At 49.1% G+C, this 20,013-nt stretch overlaps 1 protein-coding gene across 1 annotated transcript in view; it reads left to right on the top strand.

The window, feature by feature from the left end:
* Positions 1 to 20,013, top strand: part of LOC140429126 (probable ATP-dependent RNA helicase DDX60) — a 205,073-nt gene that overhangs the window by 168,388 nt on the left and 16,672 nt on the right. The window contains exons 26-31 of the mRNA XM_072515726.1: positions 2,940 to 3,078; positions 8,178 to 8,330; positions 10,555 to 10,659; positions 12,429 to 12,629; positions 14,484 to 14,588; positions 16,502 to 16,643. Coding sequence (XP_072371827.1) covers positions 2,940 to 3,078; positions 8,178 to 8,330; positions 10,555 to 10,659; positions 12,429 to 12,629; positions 14,484 to 14,588; positions 16,502 to 16,643 — 845 coding nt within the window. The remainder of the gene's footprint in view (positions 1 to 2,939; positions 3,079 to 8,177; positions 8,331 to 10,554; positions 10,660 to 12,428; positions 12,630 to 14,483; positions 14,589 to 16,501; positions 16,644 to 20,013) is intronic.

Raw genomic sequence — 20,013 nt, 5'->3', positions numbered from 1 at the left:
CTGAGGGAGTGCGGTACTGAGGGAGTGCGGTACTGAGGGTGTGCGGTACTGAGGGTGTGCAGTACTGAGGGTGCGCTTTACTGAGGGTGTGCGGTACTGAGGGAGTGTGGTACTGAGGGTGTGCGGTACTGAGGGAGTGCAGCAGTGAGGGACTTCGGTACTGAGGGAGTATGGTACTGAGGGTGTGCGGTACTGAGGGAGTGCGGTACTGAGGGAGTGCGGTCCTGAGGGAGTGCGGTACTGAGGGAGTGCGGCACTGAGCGACTGCGGTACTGAGGGTGTGCGGTACTGAGGGTGTGCGGTACTGAGGGAGTATGGTACTGAGGGAGTGTGGTACTGAGGGAGTGCGGCACTGAGGGAGTGTGGTACTGAGGGAGTGTGGTACTGAAGGAGTGCGGTACCGAGGGAGTGCGGCACTGAGGGATTGTGCTACTGAGGGAGTGTGGTACTGAGGGAGTGCGGTACTGAGGGTGTGCGGTACTGAGGGTGTGCGGTACTGAGGGAGTGCGGCACTGAGGAAGTGCTGTACTGAGGGAGTGTGGTCCTGAGGGTGTGCGGTACTGAGGGAATGTGATACTGAGGGAGTGCGGTACTGAGGGAGTGCGGTACTGAGGGAGTGCGGCACTGAGGGTGTGCGGTACTGAGGTTGTGTGGCACTCAGGGAGTGTGGTACTGAGGGAGTGCAGTACTGAGGGTGTGCGGCACTGACGGAGTGTGGCACTGAGAGAGTGTGGTACTGAGGGAGTCCGGCACTGAGGGAGTCCGGCACTGAGGGAGTGTGGCACTGAGGGTGTGCGGTACTGAGGGAGTGTGGTACTGAGAGACTGCGGTACTGAGGGTGTGCGGTACTGAGGGTGTGCGGCACTGAGGGAGTCCGGCACTGAGGGAGTGCAGGAGTTAGGTACTTCGGAACTGAGGGAGTATGGTACTGAGGGTGTGCGGTACTGAGGGAGTCCGGCACTGAGGGAGTGTGGCACTGAGGGTGTGCGGTACTGAGGGAGTGCGGTACTGAGGGAGTGCGGTACTGAGGGAGTGTGGTACTGAGGGAGTGCAGCAGTGTGGGACTTCGGTACTGAGGGAGTGTGGTACTGAGGGAGTGTGGTACTGAGGGAGTGCGGTACTGAGGGTGTGCGGTACTGAGGGAGTGTGGTACTGGGGGTGTGCGGTACTGAGGGAGTGTGGTACTGGGGGTGTGCGGTACTGAGGGAGTGTTAAACTGAGGGAGTGCGGCACTGAGGGTGTGCGGTACTGAGGGAGTGTGGTACTGGGGGTGTGCGGTACTGAGGGAGTGCGGTACTGAGGGAGTGTGGTACTGAGGGAGTGCGGCACTGAGGGTGTGCGGTACTGAGGGAGTGCGTTACTGAGGGTGTGCGGTACTGAGGGAGTGCGGTACTGAAGGAGTGCAGCAGTGAGGGACTTCGGTACTGAGGGAGTGTGGTACTGAGGGAGTGTGGTACTGAGGGAGTGTGGTACTGAGGGAGTGTGGGACTGAGGGAGTGCAGCAGTGAGGGACTTCGGTACTGAGGGAGTGTGGTACTGAGGGAGTGTGGTTCTGAGGGAGTGCGGTACTGAGGGAGTGTGGTACTGAGTGAGTGCAGCAGTGAGGGACTTCGGTACTGAGGGTGTATGGTACTGAGGGTGTGCGGTACTGAGGGAGTGCGGTACTGAGGGAGTGCGGCACTGAGGGAGTGCAGTCCTGAGGGTGTGCGGTACTGAGGGAGTGCGGTACTGAGGTGTGCGGTACTGAGGGAGTGCGGTACTGAGGGAGTGCGGTACTGAGGGAGTGCGGCACTGAGGGAGTGCAGTACTGAGGGTGTGCGGTACTGAGGGAGTGTGGTACTGAGGGAGTGCGGCACTGAGGGACTGCGTACTGAGGGAGTGTGGTACTGAGGGTGTGCGGTACTGAGGGAGTCCGGTACTGAGGGAGTGCGGTACTGAGGGCCTGCGGTACTGAGGGTGTGCGGTACTGAGGGAGTGCGGTACTGAGGGAGTGTGGCACTGAGGGAGTGCGGCACTGAGGGACTGCGGTACTGAGGGAGTGCGGTACTTATGGAGTGCGGTACTGAGGGAGTGCGGCACTGAGGGTGTGCGGCACTGAGTGAGTGCGGTATTGAGGGAGTGCGGCACTGAGGGAGTGCGGTACTGAGGGTGTGCGGTACTGAGGGAGTGCGGCACTGAGGTAGTGCGGTACTGAGGGAGTGCGGTACTGAGGCAGTGCGGTACTGAGGGAGTGCGGCACTGAGGGAGTGTGGTACTGAGGGTGTGCGGCACTGAGTGAGTGCGGTACTGAGGGAGTGCGGCACTGAGGGTGTGCGGCACTGAATGAGTGCGGTACTGAGGGAGTATGGTACTGAAGGTGTGCGGTACTGAGGGTGTGCAGTACTGAGGGAGTGTGGTACTGAGGGAGTGCGGTACTGAGGGTGTGCGGTACTGAGGGTGTTCAGTACTGAGGGAGTGCCACACTCTCAGATGTGCTGTCTTTTGGATGAAATGTTAAATGAACTTGAATTTTCTAATCTCACCATGCACAAGTTCAAACAGTGGACAAGATATTGAAATGAAATGAAAATCGCTTATTGTCACAAGTAGGCTTCAAATGAAGTTTCTGTGAAAAGCCCCTAGTCGCCACATTCCGGCGCCTGTTCGGGGAGGCTGGTACGGGAATCGAACCGTGCTGCTGGCCTGCCGTGGTCTGCTTTCAAAGCCAGCTGTTTAGCCCTGTGCTGTACCAGCTCCTGATATTGGGGGGAATTGCTCTATTGGTCTTCAAAATAGTGTCACAGGATCATTTTAATGGACACTAAAGTGGGTCGATGGGCCCTAGTTTAATGTCACATTGAAGCGTGGGCATCTCTGTGTGGCAGTGGTATGCAGATATCTCACCGTCAATATCATTGATATTTGCTCATTGCGTTCTTTGTTAATTTCAATTTTGAAAGGACGAACCCAACCAAAAAGCAAGAAGAAAAACTAATGCAATTCCAGGCCCGATATGACACGTTTTACCAGGAATACCAAAGATTTCATGAGACCCCGTCAGACTGCACTTTTGCATCGATTTCAGCAGCAGATAAAGAGGTAAAGGGCGGTTCTTGCACGATCGGGTTATCTCACAATGTACGGCATTATACCCCTTCCGCCAGCCTTCCATAACTCGCTGGAAGAGCAAGCTGATAGTAGAGAAAGCAACAAGGCATCTGAATGGAAAGTCAGGCATTGCATCCTTTTTGTTATTCATCCGTTGGTTGTCATTATCGTTGGAAAGGCCTGCAATCCGCCTCGCGAAAGATTTGAATTTTGGATTCAGATTTATTGTCACGTGTACCGAGGTACAGTGCAAAGTATTGTTCTGCGTACAGTCCAGGCATGAAAAAACATCAATAATCTTTATTATAATCTTTATTTCTGTCACCGGTAGGCTTACATTAACACTGCGATGAAGTTACTGTGAAAAGCCCCTAGTCGCCACACTCCGGTGTCTGTTCGGGTACACAGAGGGAGAATTCAGAATGTCCGATTCACCTAACAGCACGTCTTTCGGGGCTTGTGGGAGCAAACGGAGCACCCGGAGGAAACCCACGCAGACACGGGGAGAACGTGCAGACTCCGCACAGTGACCCAAGCCGGGAATCAAACCCGGGTCCCTGGCGCTACCACTGTGCTACCGTGCCACCCATACATGAAATAACATAGGCCATATGATAAATACACAGCGTAAATACACAGACAGAGACATCGGGGGAAGCATACAGAGTGTTGTACTGCTCAGTAGAGAAGATGTGTGGGGAGATCAGTTCAGTCCATAAGAGGGTCATTCAGGAGTCTGGTAACAGCGGGGAAGAAGCTGTTTTTGAGTCTGGCCGTCCGTGTTCTCAGACTTTTGTATCTCCTGCCCAATGGAAGAAGTTGGAAGAGTGATTAAGCCGGGTGAGAGGGGTCTTAGATTATGCTGCCCGCTTTCCCAAGGCAGCGGGAGGTTTGGACCGAGTCAATGGACGGGAGGCAGGTTCGCGGGATGGACTGGGCCGTGTTCACGACTCTCTGAAGTTTCTTGCGGTCCTGGGCCGAGCAGTTGCCAAACCAGGCTGTGATGCAGCCCGATAGGATGCCTTCTATGGTGCGTCTGTAAAGAAAGGTGGTGGCCTTAGCATAACTTTCTGAGCGATTTCAGAGCGCAGTAATGAACCAACTACCTTTTGCTGCGCTGGGGTTTCCCTTCTTCCATTGGGATGTGGGTTTTGCTGGCAAGGCCAGGATTTGTGATCCATCCCTAATTGCCCTTAAACTGAGTGGCTTGCTATAACTTTTTAGAGGCCAGTGAAGAGTCAACATCATTGCTGTGAGTCTGGAGTCGCATGCAGGCCAGACCAGATAAGGATGGCAGATTTCCTTCTCGAAAGGATATTACTAGGTTTTTACAGCAACTGACGATAGTTTTCATTGCCACCATTCCTGAGACTAGCTTTATATTCCATATTTATTGTCATAGATTATCATAGAATTTACAGTGCAGAAGGAGGCCATTCGGCCCATCGAGTCTGCACCGGCTCTTGGAAAGAGCACCCTACCCAAGGTCAACACCTCTACCCTATCCCCATAACCCAGTAACCCCACCCAACACTAAGGGCAATTTTGGACACTAAGGGCAATTTATCATGGCCAACCCACCTAACCTGCATATCTTTGGACTGTGGGAGGAAACCGGAGCACCCGGAGGAAACCCACGCACACACGGGGAGGATGTGCAGACTCCGCACAGACAGTGGCCCAAGCTGGAATCGAACCTGGGACCCTGGAGCTGTGAAGCAATTGTGCTATCCCCAATGCTACCGTGCTGCCCACACGAAATTGCACCAACTGCCAATGATGTCAGTTGAATGTCATTGCCACTGTGTCATCATTCACCAAGTTTCCTTCCCAAAAAGATATTAGTGAACAATAAGCCACTCACTTGAGTCCCAGGTGACAAGCCCCCCCCCACCCCCCGCGCTGGCTACAGGGCTGGCAATAGTGCTCATCTCTTCTTGCATATGAATGAGGAGCAGGCCACTCTGCTCCTCGAGCCTGCCTCCGCCATTGGATAAGATTGTCGCTGATCTGATTGTCACCTGGTATGCTCCGTAGCCCCGATAACCTTTCACCCCACCTCCCTATTAATCCAGAATCTATCGCGCTCTGGTTTAAAAATATTCAAAAATCCTGCCTTTTCAGGAAGCGAGTTCCAGAGACTCAAGACCCTCTGAGGGAAAGAATTTGCCGTCATCTCCATTTTGAATGAGTAACCCCTTATTTTTAAATAGCAACTCCTAATCCTAGCTTCTCCCACACAAGGAAACATCCTCTTCGCATTGATCCTGTCGAGACCCCTCAGGATCTTACACATTTCAACCACCTTGCCTCTTACTCCTCTGTACTCCAGTGGATATGCACCTCGCCTGTTTTATTCTTCCTGCCAAAATGGACAATTTCACATTTCCTTACATTTATACTCCATTTTCCAGATCTATTCCCACTCACCCAATCTACCTATATTAGTTTATTATCCAACACATTCTCCCTCTCTTCAGTTCTGATGAAGAGTCGGACGGATTCGAAACGTTAACTCTGGTTCTCTCTTCTACAGAAGTTGCCAGACCTGCTGGGTTTTCCCAGCATCCCCTGTTCTGTTCCAGTATCCAGCATCCGCAGTATTTTGCTTATATCTTTCAGTAGCCTCCTTGTGTCTTCTCCACAACTTACTTTCCTGTTGTCTCTGTACCATCTGAAAATTTAGCGACCATCCCTTCAACCCTTTGATCCAAGTCATCAATATAAATTGTAAACAGCTGTGGCCATAGCACCGATCGCTGTGCCAAACATTGTGGCCGGTGCAGGCTTGGAGGGCCGAAAGGCCTGTTCCTGTGCTGTATTGTTCTTTGTTCCTTAAACAACTTGTTACATCTTGCCAACCAGAAATGACCCATTCATGTCTCATTTGAGATTGAATTGGTTAAGATTATACTGCCTGGAGTTTCGAAGAATGGGAGGAGGCGGGTGTAGGTGGCATCTCACTGAAACCTCTAAAATTCTAACAGGACTGGACAGGTTAGATGCAGGAAGGATATTCCTAATGGCGGGGGAGTCCAGAACCAGGGATAACTGTCCAAGGATCCGGGTTTATCTATTTAGGATTGAACTGAGGAGAAATGTCTTCACCCAGAGAGTGGTGAACCAATGGAATTCTCTATCCTTAAATGCCTGCCACTGCATCTCTGTTGACCCATCCCTTGACATAACCTTTGGAAGGCCCACTGAATTAAGTGCCTATTAGACACTTAACTTGCCATATCTCCTTAAACAATTGAGTGTTACATAGAACATATATAGAACATAGAACATAGGAAGAAAAGAGGAAGAATGTAGAAAGAGAGCAAATTCATTGTCATTGTCTGACCTTCAATTTGAGGATGATGTCTATTTAGGATGATGGGTTTTTGCTGTGGGTCTTCATGTGACTGAACAGGCTGATTCTCGACCCAGAGATCTTTGGGCACACGCAGCAGGACATCCCAGAAGATAGTGGGATGCGAAATACCGGATTTGCTTCCTTTTCTTTTCTTCCCTGCCTCAACATGAAGCCTTTGTGGCATAAAGCGTGATCCAGCTTGATAGACAAGGTGTTGCCATTCTGAACAATTGATAGCGGAATCCTCCTCGCCATCAATGTCAATGCTGGCACCCTCTCCTTGGAGAGCTTCAGAGTGTCATTTTCTCTGTATTCCCTGGATGGTCGTTCTTACCACATGCTTTGCAGAATTGATGAACGGCATCTCCTTGGTGTGTGTAGAAGGCCACACCTCCCACATTTCTTGCTAGGTTTGGGTGTTCTAGTCAACAATTGGGTTGCACTTAGGACTTGCAAGCTTTGCCGAATTATGAGGATCACTTCATACATCCATCCTTACGTGGCTCTTCGATGGTGTATATGTTGTTGGCTTGTCCAGCATACCTTTCGAGAATACTTCCAGGGGAGTGAATGCAATCATCAACTCAACACCTGAGGAAGGAGCTGCGCTCCGAAAGCTAGCGATTTGAAACAAACCTGTTTGACTTTAACCTGGTGTTGCCAGACTTCTTACTGTGCCCACCCCAGTCCAACGCCAGCATCTGCACATCATGACTGACCAGAATGTTAAGGGTTGTCTCACGCCCTGTAATACAATCTAAGACTGTTCCCCATGTCCCACCTATACTGTGTCTTGCTGACAGGCTGAGCGCTATGCCATTTAGAAGGGGAGCAATGCTGGGCACCATGTCATGTTTTTATAATGGCATGAAGGCACCAGTCACTCACAAGGCACTGGGCGAGCCCGTTGTGGATTCATTTATTTAGGCTCGGCACACATGAAAGTGGATATAAATCTGCAAGTCACCAGAGCTGCAGAAGCTACTTGTGTACTTATCTTTCCAACACCCTCCTCCTCATACCAGGACCTAAGAGAGCTTTAATTACCATGTGCACCCATTGGGTTGATCTAGGATGAGCCAAGTACTGCAATGATTTGTCGTTGCTTTCTGCAATATGGCTGACTAGGAAACTCTCCCACTCATAGCACCTGTCATCAGCTATTTTGGAAGTGTTTACAGGAAGATTACTAACCTGTTTGTTCACATTATGAACACAACTTTCCTCGCCATCGAATCCTGAAGCAGGACTTGAACCCACAGCTCCTGGCTGGCAGGTAGGGATGCAAGCCACTGAGCCACAAGTCTTCCTTTGGAGGTATGCGTGTGTGAAGGCAAAAGTGAAACTGTGTTATATTTAAGGCTGAGATAGATAGATCCTTGATCAGTAAGGGAATCAAGGGTTGCGGAGAAAGGGCAGGAAAGTGGATGTGAGGAAAGTCGGGCCACCATGATCTTATTGAATAGCGGAGCAGGCTCGAGGGACCGAACTGCCTTCTCCTGTTCCTATTTCTTATGGTAAAGCTGGATCACATGACACATTTCCTTGCTGGTGATGCCATGCTGCAATCCCTTAAAGGCATATTACAACACCTGACACGTAAGTACACACTGCCTAATTACCAATGGTAGCTGAACACAGCGGAGCAAACGGTCAACGAGAGAACAAATAATGAATTGAAGAACAGGGTTTAATTAGACAGCTCAACAGTTTCCACTTTTTGCTCCTGCAGTTCATGGACAAGATTTTCTTCCGCATGAACAGAGTACACCATTCTAACCATTTTCGGTCAATGCTACGCCTGGGCATTGGCTGCCATCATGGGTCCATGAACAGCCGAATAAGACAAGCTGTGGAAATGCTATTCAGACGTGGGTTTGTCAAGGTCAGTAATCATTTTATGTTGCAATGTTTGAGGTTGCTTTGAGGGCCTGTCTATTAATAAATTGACAGATTGGTGACAAGCCAGAGGATATGAGCTTAAATGGTGTCAGAGTACGGAGTGGGAGGGGAACGTATGTCTCCCTTCAAGAGGGAGCTGAACTGCTCCCTTACCAGAACCGAGGTGCAGAAGGATAAATGTCTCTGTCCAGGTGATCTCCAGGATTGGTTTTGATCACTTGACTGGGTGGAAGGAGAGTTTTTGGCCAGTGTCTTTTTGGGATGGGAAAGGGAGGCAGTTGCGGAGATTGGGATGGGAGCTGGAGAAGATGGAGGGGAGTGGAGGGAAGAACAGTTTAGTACTGATGGTACCACCACCACGACATTTTTCCATGCCTATCAATCTTGTATATTTAGCATAGATAGTTTAGAAGATTGAGGGACGATTCGATTGTAACATAAGATCATGAGAAGGCTTGACAGGGTGGATCCTGATCCCCCGCCCCTATATCCCTTGATCCCTTTAGCCCCAAGAGCTATATCTGACTCCTTCTTGAAATTACACAACGTTTTGACCTCAACTACTTTTTGTGGTAGTGAGTTCCACAGATTCACCACTCTCTGGGTGAAGAGATTTCTCCTCACCTCAGTCCTAAAAGGTTTACCCCATATCCTCAAACTATGACCCCTAGTTCTGGACTCCCCCCACTATCGGGAATATTCTTTCTGAATCTACCCTGTCTAATCCTGTTAGAATGTTATAAGTTTCTATGAAATCCCCTCTCACTCTTCTGAACTCCAATGAATATAATCCTAACCACTTAGTCTCTCCTCATATGACAGTCCTGCCATCCCAGGAATCAGCCTGGTGAACCTTCGCTGGTGTGGCCTAACCAATGCCCTATCCAATTGCAGTAAATCTATCCCTATCCCTATTCTCAAATCCTCTCACTATGAAGGCCAACAGACCATTTGCCTCCTCTACTGCCTGCTGTACCTGCGTGCTTACTTTCAGCGACTGACGCACGAGGACACCAAGGTCTCGCTGAGTATCCATCTCTCTCAATTTACACCCATTCAATTAATAATCTGCCTTCCTATTTTTTCTACCGAAGCGGATAACCTCACATTCATCCACATTATACTGCATCTGCCATGCAGGTGCCCACTCACTCAGCCTGTCCAAATCACACTGAAGCATCTCTGCATCCTCCTCGCAACTCACCCTCCCACCCAACTTTGTATCACCTGCAAATTTGGAGATAATACATTTAGTTCCCTCATCCAAATCATTAATAGATAATGTGAGCAGTTGGGGTCCTAGCACAGATCCTTGCGTTACCCCACTAGTCACTGCCTGCCAATCTTTATTCCAACTTTTTGCTTTCTGTCTGCTAACCAGCTTTCTATCAATCTCAAGACACTACCCGCAATCCCATACACTTTAACTTTACATATTAATCTGCTATGTGAGACCTTGTTGAACGCCTTCTGAAAGTCTAAATGAACCACATCCACCGGTTCTCCCTGGTCAACTCTACTAGTTACTTCTTCAAAGAATTCTTGTAGATTTGTCAAGCAGGATTTTCCTTTCATAAATCCATGCTGGCTTTGTCTGAAAGCTCCCAGAGAGATGTGAAGGTTAGGCCATTGAATATTTTTAAGGCCGTGGTAGATAGATTATTGCTTGACAAGGGAGTCAAAGGCAATTGATGTTAGCCTTGTGCTCTTGCAACTGTCTCCAGTTGAACAATGTGATTGGCCATTCAGTCAGAGTAGCAGCTTGGGGAGACATTGTGAAAATCGAAGTTGAGCTAATTGGATGAGGTAATACCTTGAAACAGGTCAAATACTCATGAAGGCAGCATACACAAAGGTATAAAATGGTGATGGCTAGAATAGATTGTTCAGAACTCAACAGAGCTCCTACACCCAGCTCTTTAAGATTGAAAGTGGTTTAGTGGTAGATTCACTAGTATCTTGTATTGTGCATAATGGCCTGAGTATGTGGGTAGTTATTTTAGTAATGGCTATAATTGTCTGTGCATTATTATTAGTAATGATGGTGATCTTTGTATAATTATTTCCTACGAAAGCAAATAATGCCTTTTGAACCCTTTTATCGTGTGAAATGATATCACTCGAGAAGTGGAAATACCCAGGCACAAGGACACAGTCGGAGATAGTTCTCAGTGTAAATCGCTAAGCCTCTCTCTTTTTCTATTCAGGTTGTTAGTGCTACATCTACCCTTGCTTTGGGAATCAACATGCCATGCAAGACTGCTGTCTTTCTTCACGATTCAGTGCACTTGGATTCTCTCAGTTACAGACAGGTAGAAGGAGCAGAATGTTATCACGTAATGATAGTTAGTTCATGGCAAGATCATACAATCTGTTTAGCAAACAGGCCTCTGGGGCCCTGTGCTCTGGGGCTCAAGCCCAATATGAGGCCTCACCAAGGCCCGGGGTGAAAATATGATTTGATTTGATTTATTACTGTCACATGTATTAGTAGACAGTGAAAAGTATTGTTTCTTGCACGCTATACAGACAACGCATACCGTACATGGGGAAGGTAGGAGAGACTGCAGAAAGTAATGTTACCGTCATAACTAGGGTGTAGAGAAGAGATCAACTTAATACCAGGTAGGTCCATTCAAAAGCCTGATGGCAGTAGGGAAGAAGCTGTTCTTGAGTTGGTTGGTACGTAACCTCAAACTTTTGTATCTTTTTCCTGACGGAAGAAGGTGGAAGAGAGTATGTCCGGGGTGTGCGGGGGTCCTTAATTATGCTGGCTGCCTTTCCGAGGCAGCGGGAATTGTAGACAGAGTCAAAGGATGGGAGGCTGGTTTGCGTGATGGACTGGGCTACATTCACGACCTTTTTGTAGTTTCCTGCGGTCTTGGGCAGAGCAGGCTCCATATCAAGCTGTGATACAACCGGAAAGAAGCCTCTGGGATGAATTCGGCATGTAGCAAAAGCATGTGGCAGGAGTTCTCTGGCTTTAACAAATCATGTTGGACCTCCCGTACCCTCGGCGCCCCCAACTCCCAAATCTCTTGATCACTTTTCGGCCCTGACACCGCTGCCTCCAACCTGACGCCCCCTTAACCGAATGTCTGAGACCCAATCCTGCAGTCTCCTGGCAGGCCAGTAGGAGGCGCATCTGTTCAGGTTCAGACTAAACTCTGACGAATGTCATGGCCATGATCCACAGCTGTTGAGATTGGGATGGTGTCGGCGGCGGGGTTGGGCAGGGGGGGTGGGGTTGGTGGGGGGTGGGGGGGGGGGTGGTTCCACGTCCGATTCCCGTCAGACTGCTCAGAGGGTTTAGCACACTGGGCTAAATTGGGCTTTGAAAGCAGACCAAGGCAGGCCAGCAGCACGGTTCAATTCCTGTACCAGCCTCCCCAAACAGGTGCCGGAATGTGGCGACTAGGGGCTTTTCACAGGAACTTCATTTGAAGCCTACTTGTGACAATAAGCAATTTTCATTTCATTTTTCATTTTCTCCACCCACTTCAGGGCTCCCATGCATTGAGCCCCCTAGAATCACGCCTCCCTTTAAAAATTGGGCCTTGTGATTAGAAAGGGTCAAGCTTCCATTGTTTCACTGTCGTTAACTTCAGAAGAAAGACATTTCTGCCAATATTAGGCAGGGCAGGAAATTGCAGGCCTGTGAAAACAGAAACATAAGAAATAGGAGCGGGAGATGACCATCCTCAACGGTCCAATACGATCGTGACTTATCTCCTGCCTCACCTACACTTGCCTGCACTAGCTCCATATCGCTTGATTCCCTCAGAGTCCAAACATCTGTCTTAAATACAGTCAACGACTCAGCACCCAACGCTTCTGGGATGGGAATTCCAAAGAGTCACAACCCAGTGAGTGAAGAGATTTCTCCTCATCCCCGTCCTAAATGGGTGACCTCTGACCCTGAGACTGTCACCCCCTCGTCTGGATCCCTCCGCTCCCCACAGTCAGGAGAAACAGTCCCTCTACTCGTGCAAAAATGTACATTGCAACCAGACGTCGCAACCCTTTTATATCGAACTGCTGACCGGAGATTCACATGTCACTGTCTCCCTTCACTTTACAGATGTCTGGGAGAGCTGGCCGTCGGGGTATGGATAATATCGGCAAGGTGATTTTCCTGAACGTGCCTTTGCCAAAGATACAGAGACTGATCAAAGCCAACGTCCCTCAACTGAAGGGCCAGTTCCCCTTGAGTATAACCTTGGTTCTCCGCCTCATGCTGCTAGCAGCTAGAGCAGACGACAAGGCCGATGCCAAGGCCAAGGTACTTTGACATTTTTGTCACTCTATCAATTTCTCCTCCTTGTTCCTTTTCTGCGTTGCTGTCCCCACATCGCATTCCTCTATCACCCCAGCGCTCACTCAGCGACACTGGCTCCCATTAAGCAACACCTCAATTTTATATTTCCCACCCTTGTTTTAGAATCCCTCCCTGGCCTCATATCCCCCCCCCCCCACCCCCCCCCCCCACCCCCCCACCCCCACCCCCACCCCCGGCTCCCCCTTCCTCCAGCCCAACACCCGTGATCTCTGCTTTCTTCCAAATTCCAGTGCTCCCCGTTTCAACTGCTCCATCACATGCAGCTCTGCATTTAGTTGCCTTGGCCCTAAGCTCTGGAATCCCCTCCCTAAACCTCTCCATCTTTCTCTCCTCCTCTGAGATATTCCTTCAAACCTAATGCTTCATTGTGGCCCCTGTGCCAAACTTGATTGCATTGCATCCCTGTGAAGCACTTTCTGATTCCCTATGTTAAGGATCTCTCTAAGTGCAAATTCTGTTGTTGATGAGAGAATGAGTGTGAAGGTGGCCTGGGGTCAGGATGGCTTTAGGATTACAGCTCAGGTGGAGGATAAAGACTAAAACGGGATTGGTTGGAAGAAAAAGCTGTTTGGCCATTTCTATGTGATTACAACAGTGAAATTGAATGATTTTTGTTGGGCACGGATGGAAAGGACCAAGGCAGGTAGATGGAGATGGTATAGGTCAACCATGAAATAATTGAGTGGTGGAACAGGCTCAGAAGATGAACGGACTACTATTCTTATTTTGCCCGTTTTATTGTTTTTTTTCTCTTTCTCGCTCTTTCTGTCCCCTGCTCTCTCTCTGACTCATTCTGTCTCTCTCTCTCCACCTCTCTTTCTCTCTCTCTGTCTCTCTTTACCACTCACTCTCCTTCACTCTCTGTCTTTCATTCCCTCTCTCATTCTGCCTCTCACTTTCTCCCTTTTCTTTCTCTCTCTTTTAACCCCTCTCGCACTGTCTCTCTCTCTCTCTATCTCTCGCTGTCTGTCTTTTGCCCTCTCTCAATATTTATACATATCATTCTTCCGTTTGGACAAATGATTTTCCAAAATTAATATTGGTGAGGACCAGGGAGGGAATGCTAGCTGGGAGTTATTGTCTGGAGGTGAGCGGAGCTCCAAGAACAAATGAGTGACGAAGGGGGGTGAGGCAAGAGGGGAGAGAGGGAGGAAGCTGGTGGACGGAGGATGAGGGAGGGGAGAGGGGGAGAGGATGGGTGGACAGAGGAAAGTGGAGGGGAGAGAACGAGGAGGTGGGTGGACAGAGGACAGGGAGGGTAGAGATGCGACCATCAATTCACGCGAGACAAGAGAGTTGAAGTGAACAGTGGCTTTAATCAACTAGAACAGTGCCTCCCTGTGACTGCTCTGCCTACAGGGCAGCTGCTCTATATACCTCCCCTCAAGGGGGCGGAGCCAGGGGCACCAACATGATACAAGCGGTGTAATACAGTACACTGGTCCATAGGTGGAGCCCACAAGGGCACAACATAGTACAATGCAATACAGTGGTGAATGGTTACCATAATACGTTCACCACAGGTAGAGAGGGGGGAGCTGGGTAGACTGAGGAGAGCGTAGGGGAGAGAGGGAGGAGGTGGGTGGACAGAGGACAGGGGAGGGGAGAGAGCGGGGAGGCGGGTGGTCTGAGGAGAGGGTAAGGGAGAAAAGAGGGAAAACAAGAGGAGGGGGCAACCAAGCAGCTGGGATGATGAATGGGAAAAGTCCATTCGGGCGGTGAACCAGTAACCTGAAGGCTTCTTCACGGATGTTGTGTTTACCTCACCGTATTAATGTTTAATACTCTTTACAACAGGCATTGTCAGTCCTACAGCACTCCTTAATGACCTTCAACCAACCCAAAAAGCAGAACATTGTCAAACTCTACTTCCTGTTCTCGCTGCAGTTTCTGCTACGCCAGGTGAGCAGATGAACCGTTCATTAAATCAATTGTGCCGTCAAAATTCCCCGGGCTTCGGAACCTTCCGGCTTGAAATAATTAGTCAGGAATTTCCTCCGGGTTTACAGAGTTGGAAGCAAATTGGAAATCTCATTTGAAAATGAAATGAAAATCGCTTATTGTCACAAGTAGGCTTCAATGAAGTTACTGTGAAAAGCCCCTAGTCGCCACATTCCGGCGCCTGTTCGGGGAGGCTGATACGAGAATTGAACCGTGCTGCTGGCCTGCCTTGGTCTGCTTTAAAAGCCAGCAATTTAGCCCAGTGTGCTAAACCAGCCCCATTTACTTAGTTTCCTGCGAGGTTACAGTGCAGGGAGAGGGATCGGCTCCAAGGAATTCCCAGCTGTAAATCGACATATTGAAGGAAATGTCACCACAGTCCCAGGGGTCTACAGGCTGCTCTCCCACATGGGAGGCATATGGGATACTTGCCTTTATTAATCAAGGCCTAGAATGTAAGAGCAGGGAGGTTATGGTGGTGCTGTATAAAACACTGGTTAGGTCACAGCTAGAGCACTGTGTGCAGTGCTGGTCGCCACACTATAGGAAGGAAGAGGAGACTCACCAGGATGTTGCCTGGGCTGGAGTGTTTCAGCTATGAAGAGAGGCTGGTTAGGCTGGGGTTGTTTTCCTTGGAGCAGAGAAGGCTGTGGGGGGGGGGGGGGGGGGGGGGTGGTCAGAGATCATAGAATTGACAGTGTAGAAGGAGGCCATTCAGCCCATCAAGTCTGCATCGGCCCTTGGAAAGAGCACCCTCCTCTAGCCCACACCTCCACCCTATCTCCGCAACCCAGTAACCCCACCGAACCTTTTGGACACTAAGGGCAATTTAGCATGGCCAATCTAGCTAACCGGCACATCTTTGGACTTGTGGGAGGAAACCGGGGCACCCGGAGGAAACCCACGCAGACACGGGGAGAAAGTGCAGACTCCGCACAGACAGTGAAGTAACAGTGCTAACCACTGTGCACCTGATTGAGGTGTACAAAATTATCAGGAGCTTAGACAGGGTAGATAGGAAGAAACGTTTCCCTTTAGCGGAAGGGTCAATGACCAGGGGAACAGATTTAAGGTAAGGGGCAGGAGGTTTAGAGGGGATGTGAGGGAAAAACCTGTTCACCCAGAGGGTGGTGGGAGTCTGGAACTCGCTGCCTGAATGGGAGGTGGAGGCAGAGACCCTCACAACATTTAAGAAGTATTTAGATGGGCACTTGAAATAGCTGACACGACTAGGGGACAAGTGCTGGAAAATGGGATTAAACTCAATAGGTGTTTGATGGTCGTTGCGAACACAATCAATCGTGCCTGGGCGCAGGTGGCAGAGGCCGTGGGTAACACCGTCCTGACCGGCCAGCACTGCCGGAAGAAACTGCACAGCCGACTCAGGGCGGCCAGGGTGAGTAGGCAGCACTGTGCCCCTGGCACCAGGCCCCGTCCCACACACCCGTAACCTTACCCCCTCCCCCCAACCCGGAGGGCACCCGGCCATGTCGGCCGGTATGGGTGCCGGACTGTGGTGCAGGGTGGGGGTTCGCCCCCCCCCCCCCCGGTTATCGGGGATCAGCGGGAATGTGGAGTTGAGGCCACAATCAGATCAGTCTTGATCCCATTGAATGGCGGAGCAGGCTCGACGGGCCAAGTGGCCTGCTGCCATTCCCAATTCGTTTCTTTGTATGTTTGTATCTTGTTTGTGGGATCTCGCTGTGCGCAAATTGGCTACTGCCTTACAACAGTGGCAACACTTTAAAAATACAAATGTTCTGGGATGTCCTGTCGAAACATACATCTCAAGCAAATTTTCTGATTTGTGCCAAAGTTGGTTTGTAAAAAGGGAAAGAAACTGGATATTTGACGGCAATGATTGATCACTTTAGGGCTATCTGGATCAAGAGGGCCAGCCACAGGGATTCGCAGGCCTGGTGATCCACATCCATCATCACGAGCCAGCCAACTTTGTTTTCATCCAGTTCTTGGTCGATGGACTGCTGCACAAAATCTGTCAGCCGCCCAAAGCACGTGAGTGTAAAACTTTTGTCAGGTGAGAAAGTTCCCCAGGGGTGGGTGGGGTAGGGCAGGGAGCACTCGCAATCAGCCCCCCACTACTTTGCTGGCACATCAGTGGAAGTCCTGGATGTACCGTCGAAACGAGGCTTCCATCAATCCTGATGGGCCGAATGGCCTCCTTCTGTGTCTCTGTGACAGCCCCACCCCCGCCATGGCGGGAAGGAAAGAAAGTGTTTACGGCATGCCTAGGATATCTGAACGGAGAAACGGTAAACCTGGATTAATGACTGCTGCAGTGGTGTTTTTATAAATCTTGGTATGCAAGACAGCTAGGGGTTTTGGGAGCCGGAGGTGCAATTAAAGCACCGTAAAAGGTTGGGCTAATGGATTGTTGTTTATATTAAGAGGGTTCCCTGTGGAGTAGTTAATTAAAGACATTTAGCTTAGTAAGATGATGCAGTTAATGGGAGGAACCAGGGGCTGAAGCAGTCAGATGTTGAGGGTTCAGTTTAGGGTATAGATTGAGATGTGAACAGAAGGCAAGCATCCAATTTTGATGCAGTTCAGTTAAAGATATGTCTGCAGACAGACTAGCAGTTTCTTTCCAAGCAGCTCAGAGTTTTAAGTGCGGAGCTGGAAGTCAAGCTATGAAGGTAGTTCCTGAAGATGCCAGCTGGAGATTCTACATTGTTCTCAAAGGGTCAGGACTCTTTCTTTAAAACAGTCAAAAGATCTCTCTTGTTCAAAGTGGAATTTCAAGACATCTCTAGATGGCAAGTATTCCTGGTGCTAACTGTATTTAAAAGTGGATTGTGATCTGAGATGGTTCTGTTGTTTGAGTGGAAGTAAAGATAGCAGTTAAGGGTTATTGTGTCCCTGTATTGATTAGCATTGTTTAAGGGGTAATTTTCTTGCGCGACATTAAAGATATTTTAATACTGTGTTAGTAATAAAATTTGTTTTAATATACCATATCCCGTGAAGTCACTCCTGAAGCGAGGTAACCTTCCCTCACAGTTGTACAAAATTAAAATATAAATATTGGGGCTTCTGTCTAGTATCCTAGCCACTGTTATGGCCTGGTCCGGGATCGTAATACCTGTTGAGGCAGAGCAAAGCTCAAACTCACAACTGGCTGAGTCTGAGACACGTTCGCCACTAATTGAGTTTATAAAAATTCATTTACGGGATGTTGACGTCGCTGGTTAGGCCCAGAATTTATTGCCCATCCCTAGTTGCCCTTGAGAAGGTGGTGGTGAGTTGCCTCTTGAGCCTCTGCAGGCCACGTGGTGTAGGTACACCCACCGTGCTGTCAGCGAGGGAGTCCCAGCATTTTGACCCAGCGACAGTGAAGAAACAGCGATACATTCCCAAGCTCGGTTGGCGAGTGACTTGGAGGGGAACCTGCGGGAGGTGGTGTTCCCAAACAAGGCAAGAGCCCCAAGAGTCAAGCAAGACTCCACATAGCAGAAAGAAAGATTGCTTGTTATGGGAAGACAGCTGTGTAGCACAGTGCTGCACGTGCACAAGCAGTGATGACTCGCAGGAAAAGATCAAACTTTTGGCGCATCGAATCGGCTCCACAGTCACAGATGGTCAGAGTGTCCAGACTGACCAGCCGTGTAATCTGCTGGGTGAAAGGCAAAAAAACAGAAATAAAATATTTTGGTCAATTTTATTTCTGAACCCCAACTTCCCCCAGGCAATCAAACCAAGAGCAGGAGCTCACACAGACCATGCATTCTCCATTCATGTACAAAGCCCCTATCAGGTGGGCGGCACACTAGCACGGTGGTTAGCACTGTTGCTTCACTGCGCCAGGGTCCCAGGTTCGATTCCCCGCTGGGTCACTGTCTGTGTGGAGTCTGCATGTTCTCCCCGTGGCTGCGTGGGTTTCCTCCGGGTGCTCCGGTTTCCTCCCACAAGTCCCGAAAGACGTGCTGTTAGGTGAATTGGACACTCTGAATTCTCCCTCCGTGTATCCGAGCAGGCACCGGAATGAGGCGACTGGGGGATTTTCACAGTCACTTCACTGCAGTGTTAATGTAAGCCTCCTTGTGACACTAATAAAGATTATTAAAAAAAGATGTGATCCCTGCCTAATACATGCAAAGATATGGATTAGGAGCCTTTTGAACCTGCTCTGTTGAATCTCATGCTTCAAGTGAAGGCTCTTGAGCTAATTCAAGCCAAATTCAACAATATTGTTATGGGCTAGGGTTTAAAAACTCCAAAGTGTATTATGGAGTTCATCTGATCGATAACTTTTTGTTGAATTTTGCTCGGATGAGCATAAGAGCCTTCACTTGAGGTGTGATTCAACAGTCTTGCTAAATGCGTTAATCAAAATAAGCTTTATTCTAAGAACTTAGTTAACATTTATGTAAACACAGCAAGAATTTTGATCAGTTACAAACATAAAGACACCCCACAGCTACAGTAATTTATGTATAACACTTAATGAATTCCCCCTTAACTGTTCCAATTCAAAAACAAAATCCCATAAACCAAAAACCCCTTTTCAAGGGCATGGCCCAGCACTCTGCATTCTCACTTGAATAAGACTGGCTCTTCCTGAGATTCTGACCCTGTCTCACCAGCAGGTTTAAACCCTTCCGGAAAGGAAACTATATCTTAAAAGCCCCCACCAAGGTGATTTTATAGATCATAGAACTTACAGTGCAGAAGGAGGCCATTCGGCCCATCGAGTCTGCACTGGCTCTTTGAAAGGGCACCCTACCCAAGCCCACACCTCCACCCTATCCCCATAACCCAGTAACCCCACCCAACATTAAGGGCAATTTTGGACACGAAGGACAATTTATCATGGCCAATCCACCTAACCTGCACATCTTTGGACTGTGGGAGGAAACCGGAGCACCCGGAGGAAACCCACAGACAGTGACCCAAGCCGGGAATCGAACCTGGGACCCTGGAGCTGTGAAGCAATTGTGCTAACCACCATGCTACCGTGCTGCCCTTATTGGAACAAATATTTAAAATGAAACTAGAGAGAGACAGGCCAAAACACTTCTGTTCTCTGTCTGAGCCCACAGCAGCCAAATGTGAAAGCAAAACCAAAAACAGCTCTCAGAGCCACAGCCCAGCTCCACCCACACAATGACATTATCTGAAGCCATGTGATAAGCTAAAAACCTTTCTTAAAGGGACACTCCCATGCCACAAAGGATTTATGGATTAGAAACTGGATTGACATAAATTCACCGGAGCTACTCAGAATAGGTTCAAGATGTTCCTGGCATTTCTTCAGTTTGAGTTATAGGTAGGGAGAGGTTTTTAACACCATTCTCACTGATGATGTCATGTGATATCATCAGTGCAGGACGGTAGCATTGTGGTCAGCACAATTGCTTCACAGCTC

This window comes from Scyliorhinus torazame, chromosome 9 (assembly GCF_047496885.1).
Source record: "Scyliorhinus torazame isolate Kashiwa2021f chromosome 9, sScyTor2.1, whole genome shotgun sequence".
Classification (NCBI taxonomy): Eukaryota; Metazoa; Chordata; class Chondrichthyes; order Carcharhiniformes; family Scyliorhinidae; genus Scyliorhinus; species Scyliorhinus torazame.
The sequence above is the reverse complement of the archived record's forward strand: the minus strand, read 5'-3'. Positions and strand labels throughout refer to the sequence as shown.